Consider the following 18,739-nt stretch of genomic DNA (forward strand, 5'->3'; position numbering starts at 1 on the left):
TGATACACAACTATATTTGTCATTGAAGTCTGATGAAACAAATCAGTTAGCTAAACTTCAGGCCTTAGGGACATTAAGACTTGGATGACCAGCAATGTCCTACTATTGAACTCAGACAAAACCAACGTTATTGTTCTCAGTCCCGAACACGTCAGAAATACATTTTCTAATGATGTAGTTACATTAGACAATATTGCCCCAGCTACACTGTAAAGAACCTTGGAGTTATCTTTGATTAGGATATGTCCTTTAGCTCCCACATAAAACAAGCCTCCTGCTGCTCCTACAACCCCACTCAACTCCTGCTGTTTTATCTAAAATTATTAGTGCTGCTTCTTGTATTACTGCTACTATTGCATTTATGACTTAAATTGTCTTAACTATTATTACTTCTTTTGTATTATTGATAACAATTTACATCTTTACATGGACTCTGCATTATGTTATGTTCTCCTGTCGCTATTTTCTAGTACCCCCCCCCCCCCCCCCCCTCTCTCTCTCTGTCTCTGTCTAAACCCAACTGGTTAAAGCAGATGGCTGCCCACCCTGTCACAACAACTACTACACTACTACACTACACTACACTACATTACACTACATTAGTGTACAATACTGTAAATTACATTAATAAATTATACAGTAAACAAGGGCATGTTAGCAACAGATTCTTTAAACATCAGACTTCTGTTGATTTTTAATTTCAGTTTAATATGTAAACATGAAACAAACACTAACAGAATCATCTGCTTACATGATTAAAGTTTTTATCATATATATATATATATATACACACACACACACACAGAGTTATCTTATATATACACACACACAGAGCTATCTCTTTATATATATATATATATATATATATATACATATATATACGTGTGTGTGTGTGTGTGTGTGTGTATAACATGCACTTTAAATTAATGTTTTAACAACTATTTTGTGTAAAAACACAGTACACATTGTAGTATGTTTATAAAACTGGAGAAACTCTTTATAGGGGTGGACGTAATATGAGTCAGCAGCAGCCTCAGGGACTTGTGGGTAATTGACAGGAAGTGTCAGTTGCCTTGGTAACAGGAAGTGGAGGAACTAGCTCTGTCTTTGAACTAAAACACAAACACCAATCAGTAATCACTTATTAATGACATCACTGATTGAAACACCTGATTGACACCTACTGGAGGTCGGAAGCTGATGCCCACCGGCAATGACGTCGCTCCCTCAGAGAACGACATGCTCTCATTGGCTCCCCTGACACTCTGTAGGACACAAACAAGTTTCCTTAATTCCTTTCTTTCCTTTCTTATTCCCTTCTTTCCTTTCTTCCATCCTTACCTCACTTCTGTGTAAGGTATTTCCTCCATCTGTCTGACAATCAAAGCGTTGGGCTCCACCAGCTGTTTCCTGTTTACACAAAGTCAGAGTAAATATGATTCAAATAATGAATAAAAATACATTATTAAATACATAACTGAATTAATAAATGCATTCAATGTTAATCAGAAAATGTTTTTTTTTACTGTTCATCTACAGTATTTTTTCATATTTAATCAAATGTATTTCTATCTAATGACCAATCCATCCAAAATCCATGCAGGATTACAGAGTCTCCCGTAGGGGGAGCATCAGATACAATCTTTACTGATTCACTACTGACTCTGCAGATTCATTCATTCAGCACAGCCAAAGGAACTCAGCACACACACACACACACACACACACTCACTGGATGTGTTTCCATGTCAGGGCATCAGGGCTTCGTCTACAAAGAAAACATTAACATTAGTCACTGAAACAGATGCTACATTTAGTAAAACTGAACTTCAGCTTTGGAATTATAGCATTAGCCAAAGACTGGAACTGTTAGCATTAGCATTAGTATTAGTTTCTACTACAAAGTATTCATACGTACGATCTGCCCCGGAACCGAAAGTGAGAGTTGGATTTCTGGTTACCATGGCAACCACTAAGTGAAAACAGGAAATAGATTAGCAAACTATGGACAAGGAGGTCCAGAGAAATTTAAGGTACAAAGACATCTGTTATTACCGGGTCTTTGTTCTTCTGCATTGCTCACTGGCCGTCTTCTCTGATTCGTTGCCGCTACTCATGTTGCCATGGGAATGCGACCTGCAGAACAAAGATTACAGAAGCTTTAAAAACTGGACTTAAACTTTCCAAACTCATTTTTAAAAATTTGTAATTTTGTTTCTCATAAAATTCTCTGATTATTTTTTTTCTAAATTAAAACAGAGAAAATAAAATGTTAGCCATGCCTCCTCACCTCCTCCTCTGTTGTCTGATTGGTCGATCACCATCCAGACTTCTGCTGCGTCTGAAACACAAACAGGAAACACGTCAGTCAACTAATTTATTTCTTTGTCCTTCTTTTCTTTCCTTCTTTACCTCTGCTGTCCTCTTCCCTTTCGTTCTTTTTCTTTGGTGCTTGGAGGAAACTTTGGGTTGAAGAGTCCACTGTAATCAGATTACAGCCACACAGTCAATTGATTATATTTGAACAGTAATTTAATTACATAATTATCTAATTATTATTGTTGTTGTTTAATGTTTTGATCATGTAATTTACATACATGTTCACATGTTAGATTTTATTTCATGTTATTTTATTCTACCTCAGAGGGCCGCTGCTTTCCCATGGTACACTGGGCTTCGCATGGTCCTCCTCTACCCTGCCCTCAGACCTGCAGGAACAAGACAAACTTCATCACATGACATCATCACATGATCATGACATTAGGCTCGTTGGAGACGACTGATGAGGCATCAAAGCAACACTAACCTCACCACATCGAGGAGCCAGGTGCTGCATAGCATGGTGGGAAACACCTGGCTCTCACCTGATCTGACTGAGCTGATTGGTTCAGATGTTGCATCAGTAACATGAGGTTTTATATGAACTGTTTAGTTCTGTTTTAGTTGGTAAAGAAATGAACATCTGTTAGATATGAGCTCTTGCAGCATTCAGGAATCAGCTGCAGGTAAACCAGTTTCTGTGGTGACTGCTGAACACTGATCACCTGATTCAGATATTGATCTAATCATCTGACATAGTGTGAGCATTTCTGTTGGAAACTGCCACCTGATCAACAGGTGAGGAGCAGTTCATCTCCAACAAGCCTACGATCACATGATCACATGACTGATTACTCAAAAACATTTCAAATCAAGTTTGATCAGCGTCGTGTCTGAAATCTCTGTTAACTACACAGTTCTGTCTCTCACCTTTGAACAGCAGGTGGTGCTGCCTGCGTTGTCACATGGTTCACTGCAAACATTCTCTGCTGTCTGATTGGCTGGAGAAGAGGTGGGCGGAGACAGTTAAATGAGTAAACTCATCTGTGAAAGAATTAATAATCAATAGTAAAAATTCTATTTGAATAAAATATTTTCTTTTCAGTTTTTTTATTATAGATGATAAATTTAGAAATGATTGGAAATGTGATCATTCTCTCTGAAGTGATCATGATGATGACACTAAAGTGGACATACTGTGGTGTTTTGGTCTCATACAGAAAGTTTTGTTTCTCATGCTGCCATTCAGCCGAGGAAAAGACAAACTGGGTGAGCGAGCAGTGCTTCACACAACAGAGAGAGAGAGAACAAACTTTCTTATTTAAACATTCAACTTTAAGATTTTACCTTCAATGACGAAAACAAATAATGATACAATACACGAATGATACAATAAAAAAAATCAGAAATAACAGAAATTGAATTAAAATTTAAGAATAAAAAATTATTTAACTTGATTAATGATGTGTGTTTGTGTGTGTGTGTTTACCTGTTGTGTTTCATTTTGTTTGTCAAAGGATTTGACTCTGACATCCTGAAAACAATAAACAATAAATAAGATTAACATTTCTGACAAATCAGTGAATGTTTCTGTTTCTGCCACAGAGACAAACAAAACGCTGAAGGAAGTATTTCTTTATGACAATTTTCCTCAGTTCTGTCGTTCTGTTCTCTTTTCCTTTGCACCGATACAGTCCTGCAGTGATGATGTGTTTCTGTAGTCCATCCCTGAAGTTTGCATTAGCCTGGTTCCCTCCACCAAGCCAGTGGAATTTTTTTTCATTATGTTTTGGATTATTCCAGAAAATAAACTGTGAGCAGCTAAAGTTTCTTATCCTTCCAGGTTTAGTTCATCATATGGGGGGTGGGGGGTTTACTGACGGATTTAATGTTGGAGAATAAAACCTGAAAATGTCTTGAGCTTGTGTTAAAACCACCGACCTTATTTCAGACATTTAACCAGAAACACACTGACTTTGGGACGAGGGAACAGGAAGTGCTAACATGCTAACATGTTAATTGATTTCCTGGTTTCAGGATCAGTCCTGCAGCTCTGTATTGATTATATAGTAACTCTGTGACTCGTTTGAATCTGACGAGTCTTCTGTGCTACGAAGCTAATTCAATCCTGGACATCTGTTCCTTATCTGGCTTCACTGAGACTAACTTCAGCTGTCCTGGATCACCTCCATCATGAAGCTGGTTATCACCTGGCTCAGGTAACTCTGGGTTTTCTACAGGCTACGAACACAGTCACATGACAGAGGTGGTTTTTAATTAAAATTAACATTGTCAGAACCATGAATAAAGAATTGATACATGATTGCTGACACCTGCAGGTAAATCCAGGTACAGCAACATTCACAGGTGAAATATAAACAAGATGATCAGATCTAATCCTAACCCTAACCCTAACCCCAAAGAAAAAAAATGGAAATAATTTCCAATGAATAAACGTCAGACTGAGCATAAACTGTAAATAAATTCAGGAATTATTCTGAAGTTTTGTTCTCTCATCTGATGATCAACAAATTGAACAGGTGATGCAGATAAAAGGTAAAGTAACGTCAGACTGAGAGAGGAGAGTTCATGTCTGATCAGATCAATCATTTCTAATGAATGATGATGGTAATATTGATCAGTGTGTGAATCAGAGACATCAGAGGGTTTAGTTTTTATTTCTCCTCATATTATTCTGAGCTGCAGTGAATCAAATCATCAACACTCTTTCTGTCAGATTCAAGAATCTCTGATAAATGAGCGGACACACACCGAAAAACCATCTATTGATCTATATCTATTGATCTGACCTGGAGCAGGTCAGGTGTTCAGCATCAGTTACCATGGTGATATACCTGAACCCTGAAAAGTTACACCTGAAGTTACTTAATTAATCTCAGACCTCAGATTGAACAATCAACCTCATCACTACATTTACTGCAGTAACACTCTGGTTGGTTATTCTGTCAGGTAGAAAACAATCAGTGAATGTCATCACCTGAAGAAGATGTGATGGTCGACACAACATCTCCACAGACGTTTACACTCATATCGATCAGACATTTGAAAGAAGAACGACGTCTCTGAGCCCTGAAACAAACACACACACACACACACACACACACACAAAAACATCAGTGAAGACAGGGAGAAGACCCCCGCACCCCCCCACCCCAGCCTCTCAGCAGTTTTTACAAACCAATAATCAGAGTCACCTTTTCCTATATATTAATATATTACAAATATGAATAGTGAATATTTCAGCTCTTTTCTCTAAATCAGTGAACTCTGTAAATTCCTGTTTTCCTTCATGTTAAAGTTGTTTTTCTGTGAACAATGAATAAACTTGATTTGAGTTTATAAACGCTTCATTAGCATTAGCATTAGCACGCCAGCTGACAGGAACTCACATTTTTTCCAACAACTCTGAGCTCAAACGTCTCGTCTTTAAAGTGAAGTTTGGTGATTCTCTGCCTGAGGAAAATTCACAACAGGTCACATGATCACAGAAAACTTTTTAAACACAAGAAAACATTTTAACTGATATTTATATCTTCATTTATTTTGTTTATTACAGACGTTATTTTGTGGAGATTTACTGATCTCCTGTATGAATAGAATTGTTATTGTTATTATGAATATGAATATACATTAAAATTATTTCTTTAAATTGTTAATATGGTTTATCAAAGTTATGCAGAAAATGAAAACATTTATTTACATTGTTCATTTATATTAATATGAATTATTCAGTTTAATGGAAACATGTTTGTGCTGTTTTTTTTTCAAATATTAGTTCATGTTGTTTATGTTGTTTGTTTTACAAATGTTTTAACAAGTGTCCTTCATAAATCCCATCACCAAAAATTGAATATGTTGGTACAGGAGGTCTCACTCTGTAGTGATGTATTTAACAGGTGATCAAAGATATTGGTGATGTCTCACTCCTACCAGAAATATTTTCCCACCAGCACTTTGTTCTTGTAGATGACCACGCCTACTGGGGTTGGACCCAGGAAGTAGTCAGACTGGTTCTCCCCCTGGCAAGGAATCATGGGAGTAAAGATGGATCAATAACTAAACACAAAAAATACATTTTTCAGTTTAACTGAACTTTTCTCCCCATGTCACTGTGAGATCAATCAACATAACCGATCAGCATGATTGAACAACACGATCAATGAATGTGACTGACAGGAATAGTAAGTAAAATGAGCTAAATGAAACTTGATCAGTGATTATTGATCAGCGATTGTTGATCAGTGATAATTGATCAGTGATTATTGATCTTACGTAGGCGTTGAACAGAGACACTCCGTACATCTGCAGAGAACTGCAGAGAGACAGGAAGAGGCTCTGAGCCTGAGGACGAGAGACACCACTGCAGAGAAGGGGGGGGTTGTTAGTGAATGTGTTGATTCAGTCAAACCCCCCACCCCCCGTACTTCCTGTCTACCTGAATGATCTGTAGAGGTTTTGTATTTCCTGGTTTTCCTCTGAGTCCATCATCTCCGGTCCACCGTGGTCACCTCGATCAGCTAACACAAAAACAAAAACAATCAATAATGACGTCAGTTTATATCTGGATTGTGATTGGTTAATGACATCAGCTGATTCTCTGTGTTCATTATTTTTCTGTTTCTGTCGTCACAGACTGAAGAAACCTGAACCTGAGCTCAGATTAAATTTAAAACTGAACTGTAACTTAGCTTATTGTAAATAAACATTGAACAACATTTTCACAGTTTGTACATTCAGGTTTTTCCTCAGTTTAAATTATTGTCTCAGGATTTCAGACGCAAATGATAAGTTTTAGAGACAAGAACAAAGAGCAGCAGGTTCACAGGAAATAAAGCGAGAGAAAATAAAGTAAGAATCAGAATCAGGAGAAACAGAATGAGCTGCAGGTGAGTAGGGACCAGGTGAGTGGGACCACAGGGAGGGATTTTCAAAATAAAACAGGAAATGTCTGACAGAGGATAGTTTCTATTGAATACAAACATTTTTCCTTCATCACATTAGAGATAATATGTTTAAAATAAACTGCTTTTTAAAATGTAATAAATTAAAAACCAGGATAAATGTGAATCCATTCATTTTCTTCAATTAAACACTGATTTTTTTTTTTAAGTGTTGATTTAATGCTGATTGATTAATTTCTGATGTTTAAAGTTTTTCTGACCCTGCAGCATCAGAGCGAAGAGTCGAGGTTTGAGGTGGGGGGGGCACAGCAGGCGACCTCGGCGGACATCCTGACAAACCTGCAGGTAAAACTGGAACCTGAAAACAAACAGTTGCTCTTTTAATTTTCTGAATCCAGAAACAAGAAATAAAGACAAAAAACAGAAAAGTGTTTTAACACAGAGATAAAAATCCACCCTAATATTAGTTCAAACATTCAGATGTTCTTCAGCTTTAGTTATTAATGTTTTAAATAAAAGGAAAAACCTCTAGTCGTCAGTTTTATGTGATTTAAAAAGGTTCAAGAAAAAACAGAATCATCGTCTGTTTAAATACAGTTTTTTATCTTTGCAGTTTAGATCTGAAATAAAAACGGTTTTATTCAGAAAGTTTTTGTTTTGAGGATTTTTACCGTGTTTCCTCTTTCAGCTTCGATGGATCTTCAGCGTAAAATCTGACTCCAAAATAAAAAATATACGGAGGCCCGACTGAGATAAAACAGAGGGAAAACAGATTTTTAAAATTAAAACTGAATATAAAAAAAATAAATATTTTTGTTGAGACTAAAAACTTAATAATAATGATAATAATAATACATTTTATTTCTAACACACTTTTCACACTTCGAAAGAAATCTCAAAATGCTACAGAGTAAAAAAAAAACTTGCTGAGCTCTCGATGTTGTGACAGAGTTTTTGAAGGATTCAACCAGAGCTGAAACAAAAACAAATTCATTATTAACGTTTCTATAAAATTCAGTGAAGCTATTTCAGGTCAGTTTCATGTTATCACCGTCTGATGTTTGTTGTCACAGAATCTCAAACCGAAGAATTCAACTTCAACCAGGTTCAGGTGAGAATACACCTGGTTCAAGATGGCCGCCGCCTTTGAGGATTTCTGAGGACAAAACTGATTTTACTTCGGAGACAAGAGAGATCAGTGACGTTTCATCAGAAGAAATCATAAACAAGAAGTTCTCGCTCACCTTGATGCCTCGCTCAGCCGTTAGCGAGATCTTTGTCTCGTCCAATAGGAGAACTTCTCCATAAAACTTCTCTTGGTTGCCACGGAAACAGGCCATCTTCCCTAAGGACAGGGACAGGATTAGAGATGTTACCTGGAGCAGAAACACCTAAGAATCAACCAATCAGGAGCTGAGTTAAAATGACATCAGGTTAAAATTCAGCAGGAAAAAATGTTTCACTGAGTTTTTATCCAAATGAATAAATTTACAGTAAAGCTGTAGAAACACTGACAGACCTGAACGTTTCATTGATCTGGAAAAAAAAACACTGAAGATAAATTCTGTGAAGAAACATTTAAACTTAAACTTCTTTATTTAAGGAGAAATAATATTCTAACTTTTTTAAATTATTTTTTTTTTCACTTTATTTAATAGAATGAGATGAACAAAGAGAGCAAATGACACCATCCTGAACATCGATCGAACAGCTTACACTTAACATGTGTATGCAACTTCAGCTATGGAAAGAAATAATATTCTAACTTTTAAAGGAATATTTCACTTTAAAACCAAAAGCTACTCAAACAGCAGATTAAAACTACAGATGCATCATGGGAAATGAAGTCAGCAGTGTTTCCTCCTCACCTGCTGCTGCAGATCCACTCTTTCACTTCTTCTTTTTTTATTCTTCTTTCTCCTTCTCTCTTTCTTTTCCTTCTTTCTATTTTTCTCTGGTGATTTACTTTCTTTTCTTTTTCTTCTCTTTCACAGTCGTTCTCTCCTCTCTCCTGTTTTCTTCTTGTTCTGTTGTTATGTTGCTGTGGAAACGACCTCCTCCCTCCTCCCCTCCCTCCCTCTCTTCCTCTTTCTCATTGTCATGTTGATTTGTTGCCATGGAGACACCCCACCACCACCACTCTAATTTACATCTTCACTTGTTTTTGTTTTTATATAAAAACCTGTTATGTTTCAACTCAAACTCTGAAAAAATAATTTTTCACTTTGACAAAACTGAAGAAATTATTAAATAATAAAAACTGTTTACATTATTTACATTATTTTTATTTAAACTTTAAATCAACACTATATAGAATTAAATATAAAACTTCAGTAAATTTATCAGATTATTTGTGTTTAAGTTAAATATTAACATGTTTTCACTCACAGTGTTGAATTATTAATGATTCAAATGTCGTTGATGTTCTTCATCCATCTGTGGATCAATAATAAATAATCTTTGTTTATTGATGTTTCTCTGTCGTTTTAATGACTCTCTCAGTCCGATTAAACTGGAGGATTTTCTCTGAAGCTCTAAATCCAAAGTCAATGCAGCGTAAACAGAAAAACATCTTAGTGAAAATTAAACAAACTGATAAAAGTTTCTTTACTGAATTAAACACAAACAGATGAAAGTGAAAAAAAAGAAAAATTTGAAAAATCAATAATTTCACTGTTTTCTTTCAGTTAACAATTATATTAAATATATACATTTTCTGTTATTAAATTTAAAAACAGATGCATTTTTTTCAGTTTATTTCTGAGTAAACATTGAAATTAATATTTACTTTACTGAGAAAAGTTTACTGAAATAAGTTGATCATAAAAATCTTTAAAAATATTAAATTCAGTTTGTGGTTAATTTCTCTGTAAAATCAAAATCATTCCCTTTAGTGTTTTTGACAGAATATTTTATCAGCTAATGGAGTCAGATTAGCATTTTTACAATGTAGGATTAAAGGTGCAGGTATAAACGTCAACTTTACTCGTCTTTACTCATCTGTTCTTCTTCAGCCTGGTCACATCTTTTTAATATTTACCTACACATATAATAATTATTTTATTTAAATATTTTAATTAAACTTCAAAGATGGTGACATCACTGTTGGAGAGGAGCATCCTGATGGGCTGGTGAGGTTTTATGAAAAGGACCAATCATGTCTCAGGATTCTCGTCCCCCTGTCTGCGTTCAGATTCTGTCTCTGATCGCTCTCATCTGTTTTGGACTTTACTGCATCGCCAAGGTAACCACCTGTCACTCTGTTAGCATTAGCATTTAGCATTAACACTGACACATGTTTACCTCAAACATTAGCATTAATATTAATTGTATTGATTAAAATATTGATATATTAACAATGAGTGTTAAAAAAACTCTGACATCTACAGACTCTGTTGTGTTTTATGATCCTGGACCAGTTCAAGTCAAAAGGTTTCAGACCTCGTCAGGGTCATGACTCCCCTCAGTCCTGAATAAAAAACCTTTAACTGTAGCTACAAACCTCCACCCTGAGGACTAAAACCTCCAGAGATCTGAACCTGAACTGATCTCTGGGATACTCCATCAGCTCAGTGGTGATCCCTGATCAGGGTTTTATTTAGGTCCAGATCTTCAGAGTTTGATCCCATCACTCACAGGATCATTGTGACTGACTGAGTGAAAGGGGCTTCACAATCTGTGCACCACTGGTTCAGTCCTGTTGGTCCAGTCCTGAAGTCTCAGTCCTGTTGGTCCAGTCCTGTAGTTTCAGTCTTGTAGTCTTAGTCCTGACATCAAAGTTGTTGTACTCTCACCTGTACTCACCTGCAGAGAGGGAGGTGACAGATCTAAGATTTTAAGTTTTTATTTTTATTTTTGGGAAATTAAAGAGAAAAATCCTCTAAAGTCAGTGAAATAAAACTGCTGAAAAAACTGGTTCAATCTGAGATGTCTGTGCTTGGTCTGTAGGTCTGGGTCTGGATTGGGGTCAGTTATTTCAGAATAAAATCCCAGGGATGTTTTGTAAATAAGTTTACTTCATCAACATTTTTTATTTTCCAATTTATCAAAACATTTCTGATATTAAAAAAACTGATTTTGGGTGATTGATACATGAGAAGAATCAATAACAAACATCATCTCTGATATTACCTCATATTTTCTGAATCTAAAGTTCACATTTTTAATAAATTTTCATCCACTGAAAAAACAAACAAAAGTGTTTTCTAATATTCAAATTTACCCTTCAAAATAACAACTTCCTCCTGAACTTTAACAATAAATGACATCTGGTTACAGCGTGCAGCATTGAAAGTCAAAGGGAATGTTCCTGTTTCTACTGAGATACAACACTCAAAAGAAAAGCCCTAGTTAATGGACAACAGTAGTATTTCTTCAAAATAAAAGCACACATACTATCCAACTATGGCTTCAGGTCAAGACTTTCAAAATAAGAGCAGGCAAGAATAATCAATAATAGTTTTTAGAAATCATTATAGGCCTTATAATTATGTACATATATGATTATTTGTTTTACACTATAATATTCTATAAGCACAACAGTTCATTCTATACCCAATATAATTTATTAATTTTAAATTAATAAATAAAAATATAACAAATCAAGTTCTGACATTATGAAATATAAAATAAAATAGAAACAGATAATTAAAGTGGATTTACTGTGACAGGTTACTCAGGCTCCGATTGGTGGAGAGGAAATTTTCCATGAAACTCGGCACCTGCAGACCTGTTGTTATGGTGATACCACCACACCAAACCTGCAAGACAGTTTTACTGCTGTTAGTACTGTTATTACTGCAACACTATGACAACAAGTATTACACTGCCAAAACATCTTCATCTGTACTTCATCAAACTGCACAGTTTATTTTTCTAATGTTTAAGAAGAAAACTGATTCCTGAATGTTTACTGTACACACAAAGTATTACTGTAGTATTACTGCAATACTCACAGTGAATGCGGGGATGAGGGGCTGACTGAACTTAGTTTTAAAGCAGTGAAGAAGACGAAGTCGATCAACATCAATAAAAGATAAATCACCTGAAAGACAGAGACACGTCAGATCAATCTGAAGACCAAGACAAACTGATAAAAAACTGGTGTGATTCAGTAAACTAAGCTAAAAGTCCTTACAGCTGAGGAAAACAGTTAAAAATCAGTGAGAAACTAAAGAGTGTCATCTGCAAACAGTTGAAGTCTTGGTAAAGTTGAAGAATATAAAAATAAATTCTAAATAAAATCTCAACATCAGAAAATCACTTTTAAAAGAAAAATAACTGCACAGAGAATCAGAAAAATTCAAGTAAAATATTTTCCCCACACCGTTGTCGTAATCGCAGTAGATTCCGATTCGCTGAGGCAGTGGCCAATCAAGTGCTTTCGCACGGTTGTTGTGTTTAGCAGCGAGCGAGCTCTGCAACCATTGGCTGGCATGGAGACACCACGAACCAGTGCTCTTCCCTAATTGGTCGAAGCGACCCAGGCTGGCCCGATAGGCCACGCCCACACTGAAGGACTTCCAGTCAGCCAGGGGGCAGAGCTCCCAATAGTAGCAGCCACCAATCATCTCCTGGTCGCCTAGGAGACAGAGGAACAAAAAATATTTCAAAATGTTTAAAAAGATATCAGATTTTTTACAGTGCAAAGAAAAAGTTAAATACTTGAAAATACATTTTCAAAATAAATGCCAAAGAGGAACCATTTTATTCCATTGTAACCTTCAAAATAAAAGTCTGCAATGATTCTTGTTATACATATTACGCAACATATTTTAATGAATTAATTTTATCCACAGTTTATATTTTAATAGTCATTCACTGGCAGGAGTATCTATATGTAATAAGTGTAGTGTATTACTGCACCAAGTACTGTGTACGACTCTCCAGCGAACCTGTCTCGTCCAGCTCGACTTCCTGCCACCTTATTGGGTGACGGTGTGGCGCTTCTGCTGCTAAAAAAGCCCAGAATAAAATAAAAACATGTGAAAAGAATTAAAACTGCCGTAGTGTAAAAGGTGAAATAGCCAATGAAGGTTGAATCGGAGTGATGACGCAGCAGAAACAAAGAGATGAAACAATATGAAAACACAGAATGTTCAGTTTCACTCATGACAATAAACTTGGACTAATTTGACAAAATATATAAGTTTTACATTAATATTCTATTTAAAAATTAAGTACACAAGATAATTTTCATTAAATACAATGAAATGTGGTTAAAGCAATAAAACTTTTACTCAAAACAGTTTCATTTTAAATTCATAAATTAAAAATATTATTATAAATTAATTACATTTTTAATGTAATTTTTCTAAATTAGTAAAATATCATTAGCACTTCACTCATTAGTAAATTTATAAAATTGTGGTTGAACTTTTTTCTAAAAAATTAAAACAAAATATACAAAAACAGATTTAAAACCATGACAGAGATTAAAAACACAAACAGAAAGATTTTATTAAAAATTGTAAAATAAATGCTGATGTGATGTCAGCAGTGATGTCAGCAGTGAAGTGATTTGCTGCATGAAAGGAGAAATGGCAAATGAAGAAGGTGATTGGTGACACAATGGTTGCTAAGCAACCAGTCAGCGTTGACAGTTTCTACCTGAGAAGGTCGGAGAGGACACAGTACGGAGACTGAAGAAGGACAAAAATGTTAAACACAAACAGAGCAGCAGAGAAAATATTGAAGATTAAAACATTGATACGTCACAGAGCAGAATGTTTTTATATTAGCTGTAAACAAAGTTTGTTTCAAAATAAAAACAGAAACATTATTTAGTTTGGACAGAAAACAACAACATGAAGTTTATTTCCTGTTTGTGTTGGTGAAAAGTTTATTCTGTAACTTTGAAATAAATCTCAATAAATGTATAAAACACTGATTACGCTGTGGCTGATCAATAAACTAGGGATAACAATGAGCCTGATTGATTTCAGTATTGATCAGTTCAGTGTGACCTGCAGTAAACTCTGTCTACACACATATATAAATAAAGTTTGAAGAAATAACACCTGATGACATCATTAGAGACACGTTTCCTCACCTGCTTTTACTCTCTTTGCCTCGGAGTCGAAGGTCGTGACCTTTGACCCCCTGAGGCTCCCAGGTCACCGTGTCGCCTTGAACCTTCAGCTCAGCGTGAGCCGTAGACGCATCGAAGCCAAAGTTATACGCTGCGATCGAAGAGGAAGACAAAGAACATTTCAGTAATAATTCAACTTCACATTTTTTACAGTGCACAGTTCATTCATCGATCCATTCATGTGTTCACCTCTGGTCTCTATGGTAACGGACTCAGAGAACTCTCCTGCAGCAGTTTTGTTTTTTGCTCGAACTCGAACTGACGATGAAGCGGGAATCAAACTTTAGACCTGAAACATGAAAACAAAACTACAATTAACTGAGTTAGCGTAGCTTAGCATAGTTTTAGCTTCATCTTGTCAGTTAACATTTTACATTTTATATTAAGTTCATTCAATTTAAAATGAACAGAGTCAGAGTCTACCACCATGCTAATGCTAACATCATACTGTAAATTGTGGCTGCCCTGTCTTGAATAGTGCTATACAAATAAACTTTACTTACTTACCATGCTAACATGCCAACAACAACAATGCAACATATTAGCGTTCAGCAGGTTTTACGTTTAGCATGTTAGCATGCTAACATTAGCTAGTTAGCAGTAAATACAGCATGCAGGAAAGCTGCTGACAGAGTCTGAGGATCGTCGGGGTTATTTAAGTTCATCCTGAGGGGACCATGACCGTCAGACTGATCCTGACACCTGTCACCTGTCTGCTCTGACCTCTGACCTCTCACCTGAGATTGTGACCTGAGTCTCTGTGATATCACAGATTTTTTCCCAGCATGCATCCCCAGCAGCTCTCAGCGAGCTGTCGCGGTTCGTTTTTCTGTATTCAAGTTCGTAGTGTTCAGTTGGTCCGCCCTCACCGTCAACCTCACTGGCTGGTCGCCAGGTGACCGTGATGTTGTTGTCGTGGACAATGCAGCGGGAGATGTTGATCTCTGGAGCTTTGGGCACTGTAAAAAATACATAGTCAAAACAAAATGTTAAAATCTCTTGGCTTGTTCTGGAGCTTTCAACTGTCTCAGTCTTCAGCAGATGAAATTTGCTCCGTTGTCATGGAAACTACTGATGTTTGAATGTAAATAAAACTGAAAACAGCTCTGAATCAAAATCTGCACTTCAGCAGACACCGTTTTCTCAGTTGTCTTAACTGAGACCATGTAATGTTGTAAACAGTTTCAAAACGTGTGGAGTTTGACCGCAATTTTAATGCACAAACAGAAACAAGAAAAAACCCTGGAGAGTTAATTTCCTGTAAACGGGCAAAACTGTTTTTACCTGAAGAAACAGGGACCTGATGACTCACCTGGCAGGAAGTGAAGTCGTTGAAGCACCACTCTCTCTGCGCTGAAGTCAGCAGTGAACTGGGACATGTTCTCCGACACCACCGGACGAGTCGTCAGCCGAAATGCCGGAGCCATCGTTACCCTGGGAACAGGAAGGGGCAGGGTTCCAGGGGGCGGAGTGGGGTTAATAGTTGGAGGGTGGTTAGTAGGTTGAGTATGAGTGATTGTGGAGCTGAGATTTATTTCTAAGATTAAACTTTTATCTATTAGTGTAAATGTTAATGTTTAAGAAGAAATGAAACCAAAAGAATGTGAGAAAAATAAATGAAAGATGTTATAAACAAAAACAAGTGATGGAAGCCAAGACAAGATGGAAGACAATGAGAGGAAACAAAAGAATTATGGTTGAAACCATTAAAACATGATGACAACTCAACAAACAGAAAAAATGACAAAATTTCATCAAAATAAAATGTAAACATGATTTCATATTCATATTAAAATGAATCTGAACAAACCTTTCTTTGATTTGTTTTGCAGCCTGTAAATAAAACAGAAAAAACAAATTTTAAATATGTATTATCACAGCTGTTTTAATTCATGAGGAAAAAAGAACTTCCAGATGATTTCACAATGTTTCTTTAAAGATTTTATTTCTTCCTCCCATCCTACCTTCAGGAATTCTTCTTCGCTGGTGATGGTCAGTGTTTGATTTGCAAACTCAAGGAGTTCTTCACATGAAAGCAGCGCAAATTTTCCATCTGACAACTGTTTCTGAAAAACCACAAACAAACTCTGTGAGGAAACAACAGCAAAGAGAAAATTAAAAACATCAGACAAAATGAGAACATTTTTATACAAACTTTGCAAAAATATATATAATATTTTAAAAAATCAACATTTTAATCAAACTGAGGTAAAGAATGGAGACAAAAAGTATTTGGAAGTAAAAAATGTTTTTGTCAGACACAATTTCAATGTTTGGTGAAACAAATAAAATGTTAAAAAAAAAAAAAAAAAAGATTTCACCAAACAAAGTAAGAAAATATATTTCATTTTAAAATCATCAATGTTAAAAAAATAAACACTGAGTTTGAAATTGTTAAAGGTTTTCCTGTCGTTTGATCAGATTCTCTTCAAACATGTCGGCGGTGTTGCTGACAATCGGAGAATGCTGTCACCATGGTAACCATTTTTTCTTTTGAATTGAGACGTGACAGATGATTTCACTGATGAAGTCACGCTCAAGAGAAAGAAAAAACAAATTCTCCACCTGAAGCTCCGCTTCCTTCCTGCATTTCTCCTCTTTGATGATGCCACGGAGCTCCGCACCCTTCTCCTCCAGGGTGGAGCTTAGCTGACCAAGCTCCGCCTCCAGGTCTGACATCACCTTACATGACTCCTCCTGATTGGACAAAGTTCACTTTCAATAGTTTTTACTATGTTTTACTTAAGTTGGTTTCTGCCTATCTAAACCCCTCCCTCTCAGCCAATCAACTGCTGACCTGCAGTCCCGTCAGCGTGTTGTCGACCGTCTCCAGGAAGTTTTGGAGCTCTTCGTTTTTATTGGTTAATGTGGTGATGATCCTGCGCAGAGCTTCCTGTTTCCAGACAAACAAAAAGAAGTTTCAGAAGTGTTTTCTGACAATCAGCTGACCCCTTTATTGATTACTGATCGATTACAGAGGAAATAAATTAGTTTCAGTTTTAACCAGTTATCACTTATTGATCTCAGTGTTTTTTCTTCTGTTTAATGTAAATTTACATTTGTCAGTTTACTAGAACAGCTTTTAGTTTTTATTAATTTAACCAGAGCTTTTGATTCGACTGATCATGGTTTTCTTCTTGATACATTTCATTTTTTGTAATTCAGTTTTTAGTTTGGTTTATTTTTTGTTTCAGAACTGTTGTCACTGTATTTAACTATTTAATGTGAAGAAGCTTTACTGCTCTCTACTGTTCTCTATGAACAAATGAAACAGCTGGAGGTCAGAGTACAGTTATGGGGGTGGGGAGGTGGGGAGGTTGAGTTACACCTGGAGTAAAGGAGGTGTAGTTACCTGAGGAGAAAAACAAACACCTGAAGAGAAAAAAATTATCAATAACCTGCTAATCAATACATTCAATCTGATACTGACTCGACCAGAGAGAGAGTCTGATCTGTAAATCTCTCATTCAGAGCAATGCTCACTCAACCGGGGGTGTGTGTGTGTGTGTGTGTGTGTGTGTGTGTGTGTGTGTGTGTGTGTGAGGTCGGGAGACTGAATGGGAGAGAGAGCTAACAGCTAACAGCTAGCTAATCCTCTCTCTCCCTCTCTCCCTGTCCATGTGTTGTCTAACTCACCCACTGCAAAATTATCAATGTTACTGATCACTGATCAATTAAATTCTTACCTTCTGAGTGTCCATTACCTGAGAGAGACAGGGGGAGAGAGAGAAAGACAGAGAGAGACAGAGAGAGAGAGAGAGAGAGGAGAGGGGGAGGACAGGGCACTGAAAGGAAGTGAAGTCACACACATCACGGCCTCACGTCCTGTCTGCACTGTCAAAATAAGAGTCTGAAGATGCCCTGCAGAAAAAACACTGAAGCTATCAGGTTAAAACAATTAATGTTTTTACAGTAAATATTCAACAATCTGTTTAACTGAACATTTAGATTTTTACTGAAGACGTAAATAAAACATTTATTTTCATCACAAACTCTGACACTCAGTAAAGTCAAATATTAAACTGCAAAGAATCCTGGGATATGGGAGGAGTAAGAGTGTCCATGAAGTTGATTAAAAGAAAAGCAGCTTTATTGCTTTACATGTCACGGGTGATGTTCAGGTGATGATAATAAAAGATCAAAGAGCTGGAAAATGTAACGAATAACGACGTCCTGGACCTTCCAGAGGGATTTTCAAAATAAATTCTAATTAATGAGGGAATATATTTCCTTTGGTGTCATCAAAAGCCAGTGAGGAAGGAAGGAGAACTTTTAAAAATAAAATGATTCACAAGAAACCTTAAATAAAGACATTTTCAAAATAATTGTTGTAATATGAAAATATTAAATGTCAAAAGTTGTTGTTATTGTTCTGCAGACGACCAAAGAAAATGAAACTGAAATCAGT

General features: G+C 36.2%; 2 protein-coding genes across 5 annotated transcripts; both read right to left on the bottom strand.

Moving 5' to 3' along the window:
* Nucleotides 1-748: 748 nt before the first annotated feature.
* Nucleotides 749-9,449, bottom strand: LOC108874604 (band 4.1-like protein 4). Of its 4 annotated transcripts, XR_007811467.1 has the most exons (15): nt 9,110-9,445; nt 8,486-8,586; nt 8,293-8,397; nt 7,913-8,214; nt 7,502-7,599; nt 6,776-6,857; nt 6,613-6,700; nt 6,271-6,359; nt 5,730-5,793; nt 5,318-5,409; nt 3,809-3,853; nt 3,517-3,602; nt 3,250-3,320; nt 2,640-2,708; nt 2,417-2,481 (listed from the first exon to the last, which is right to left on the bottom strand). XR_007811467.1 is itself a non-coding variant. In XM_051068950.1 (13 exons), the coding sequence occupies exons 4-12, from the start codon at nt 7,509-7,511 to the stop codon at nt 3,290-3,292; spliced, it is 630 nt and encodes a 209-aa protein (XP_050924907.1). In that variant the 5' UTR covers nt 7,512-7,599; nt 7,913-8,397; nt 8,486-8,586; nt 9,110-9,449; the 3' UTR covers nt 2,640-2,708; nt 3,250-3,289. The 4 variants fall into 4 exon arrangements, 3 of the variants coding, with proteins under 3 accessions (XP_050924905.1, XP_050924906.1, XP_050924907.1); XM_051068950.1 differs by lacking the exon at nt 2,417-2,481 and having other exon boundaries at nt 3,250-3,363; nt 7,913-8,397; nt 9,110-9,449; XM_051068948.1 differs by lacking the exons at nt 5,318-5,409; nt 5,730-5,793; nt 6,271-6,359; ... (5 more) ...; nt 8,486-8,586; nt 9,110-9,445 and adding exons at nt 749-1,112; nt 1,185-1,265; nt 1,342-1,410; ... (2 more) ...; nt 2,056-2,136; nt 2,291-2,341 and having other exon boundaries at nt 2,413-2,481; nt 3,809-3,826.
* Nucleotides 9,450-11,248: 1,799 nt separating this feature from the next.
* On the bottom strand, nt 11,249-18,282 carry fsd1l (fibronectin type III and SPRY domain containing 1-like). Its single transcript, XM_051068938.1, is given in 14 exon segments — nt 11,249-12,001; nt 12,197-12,285; nt 12,568-12,822; nt 13,107-13,195; nt 14,293-14,422; nt 14,521-14,593; nt 14,595-14,620; nt 15,069-15,290; nt 15,644-15,765; nt 16,142-16,164; nt 16,296-16,418; nt 16,897-17,028; nt 17,129-17,224; nt 18,018-18,282. Coding segments are annotated over 14 exon segments (1,497 nt in total). The 5' UTR covers nt 18,033-18,282; the 3' UTR covers nt 11,249-11,899.
* Nucleotides 18,283-18,739: the final 457 nt, after the last annotated feature.

Source organism: Lates calcarifer, unplaced genomic scaffold (assembly GCF_001640805.2).
Source record: "Lates calcarifer isolate ASB-BC8 unplaced genomic scaffold, TLL_Latcal_v3 _unitig_5489_quiver_634, whole genome shotgun sequence".
In the NCBI taxonomy this organism is placed as follows: Eukaryota; Metazoa; Chordata; class Actinopteri; family Centropomidae; genus Lates; species Lates calcarifer.

What these genes read in the sequence shown, in the direction of transcription:
- LOC108874604 (XM_051068948.1), bottom strand. Translation starts at nt 3,302, where the DNA reads ATGTTTGCAGTGAACCATGTGACAACGCAGGCAGCACCACCTGCTGTT. An exon ending in TTTCGGTTCCGGGGCAGATC is followed by an intron (nt 1,769 to 1,918) that starts GTACGTATGAAT and finishes TTTTCTTTGTAG; the next exon opens with ACGAAGCCCTGATGCCCTGA. An exon ending in ATACCTTACACAGAAGTGAG is followed by an intron (nt 1,266 to 1,341) that starts GTAAGGATGGAA and finishes TGTGTCCTACAG; the next exon opens with AGTGTCAGGGGAGCCAATGA.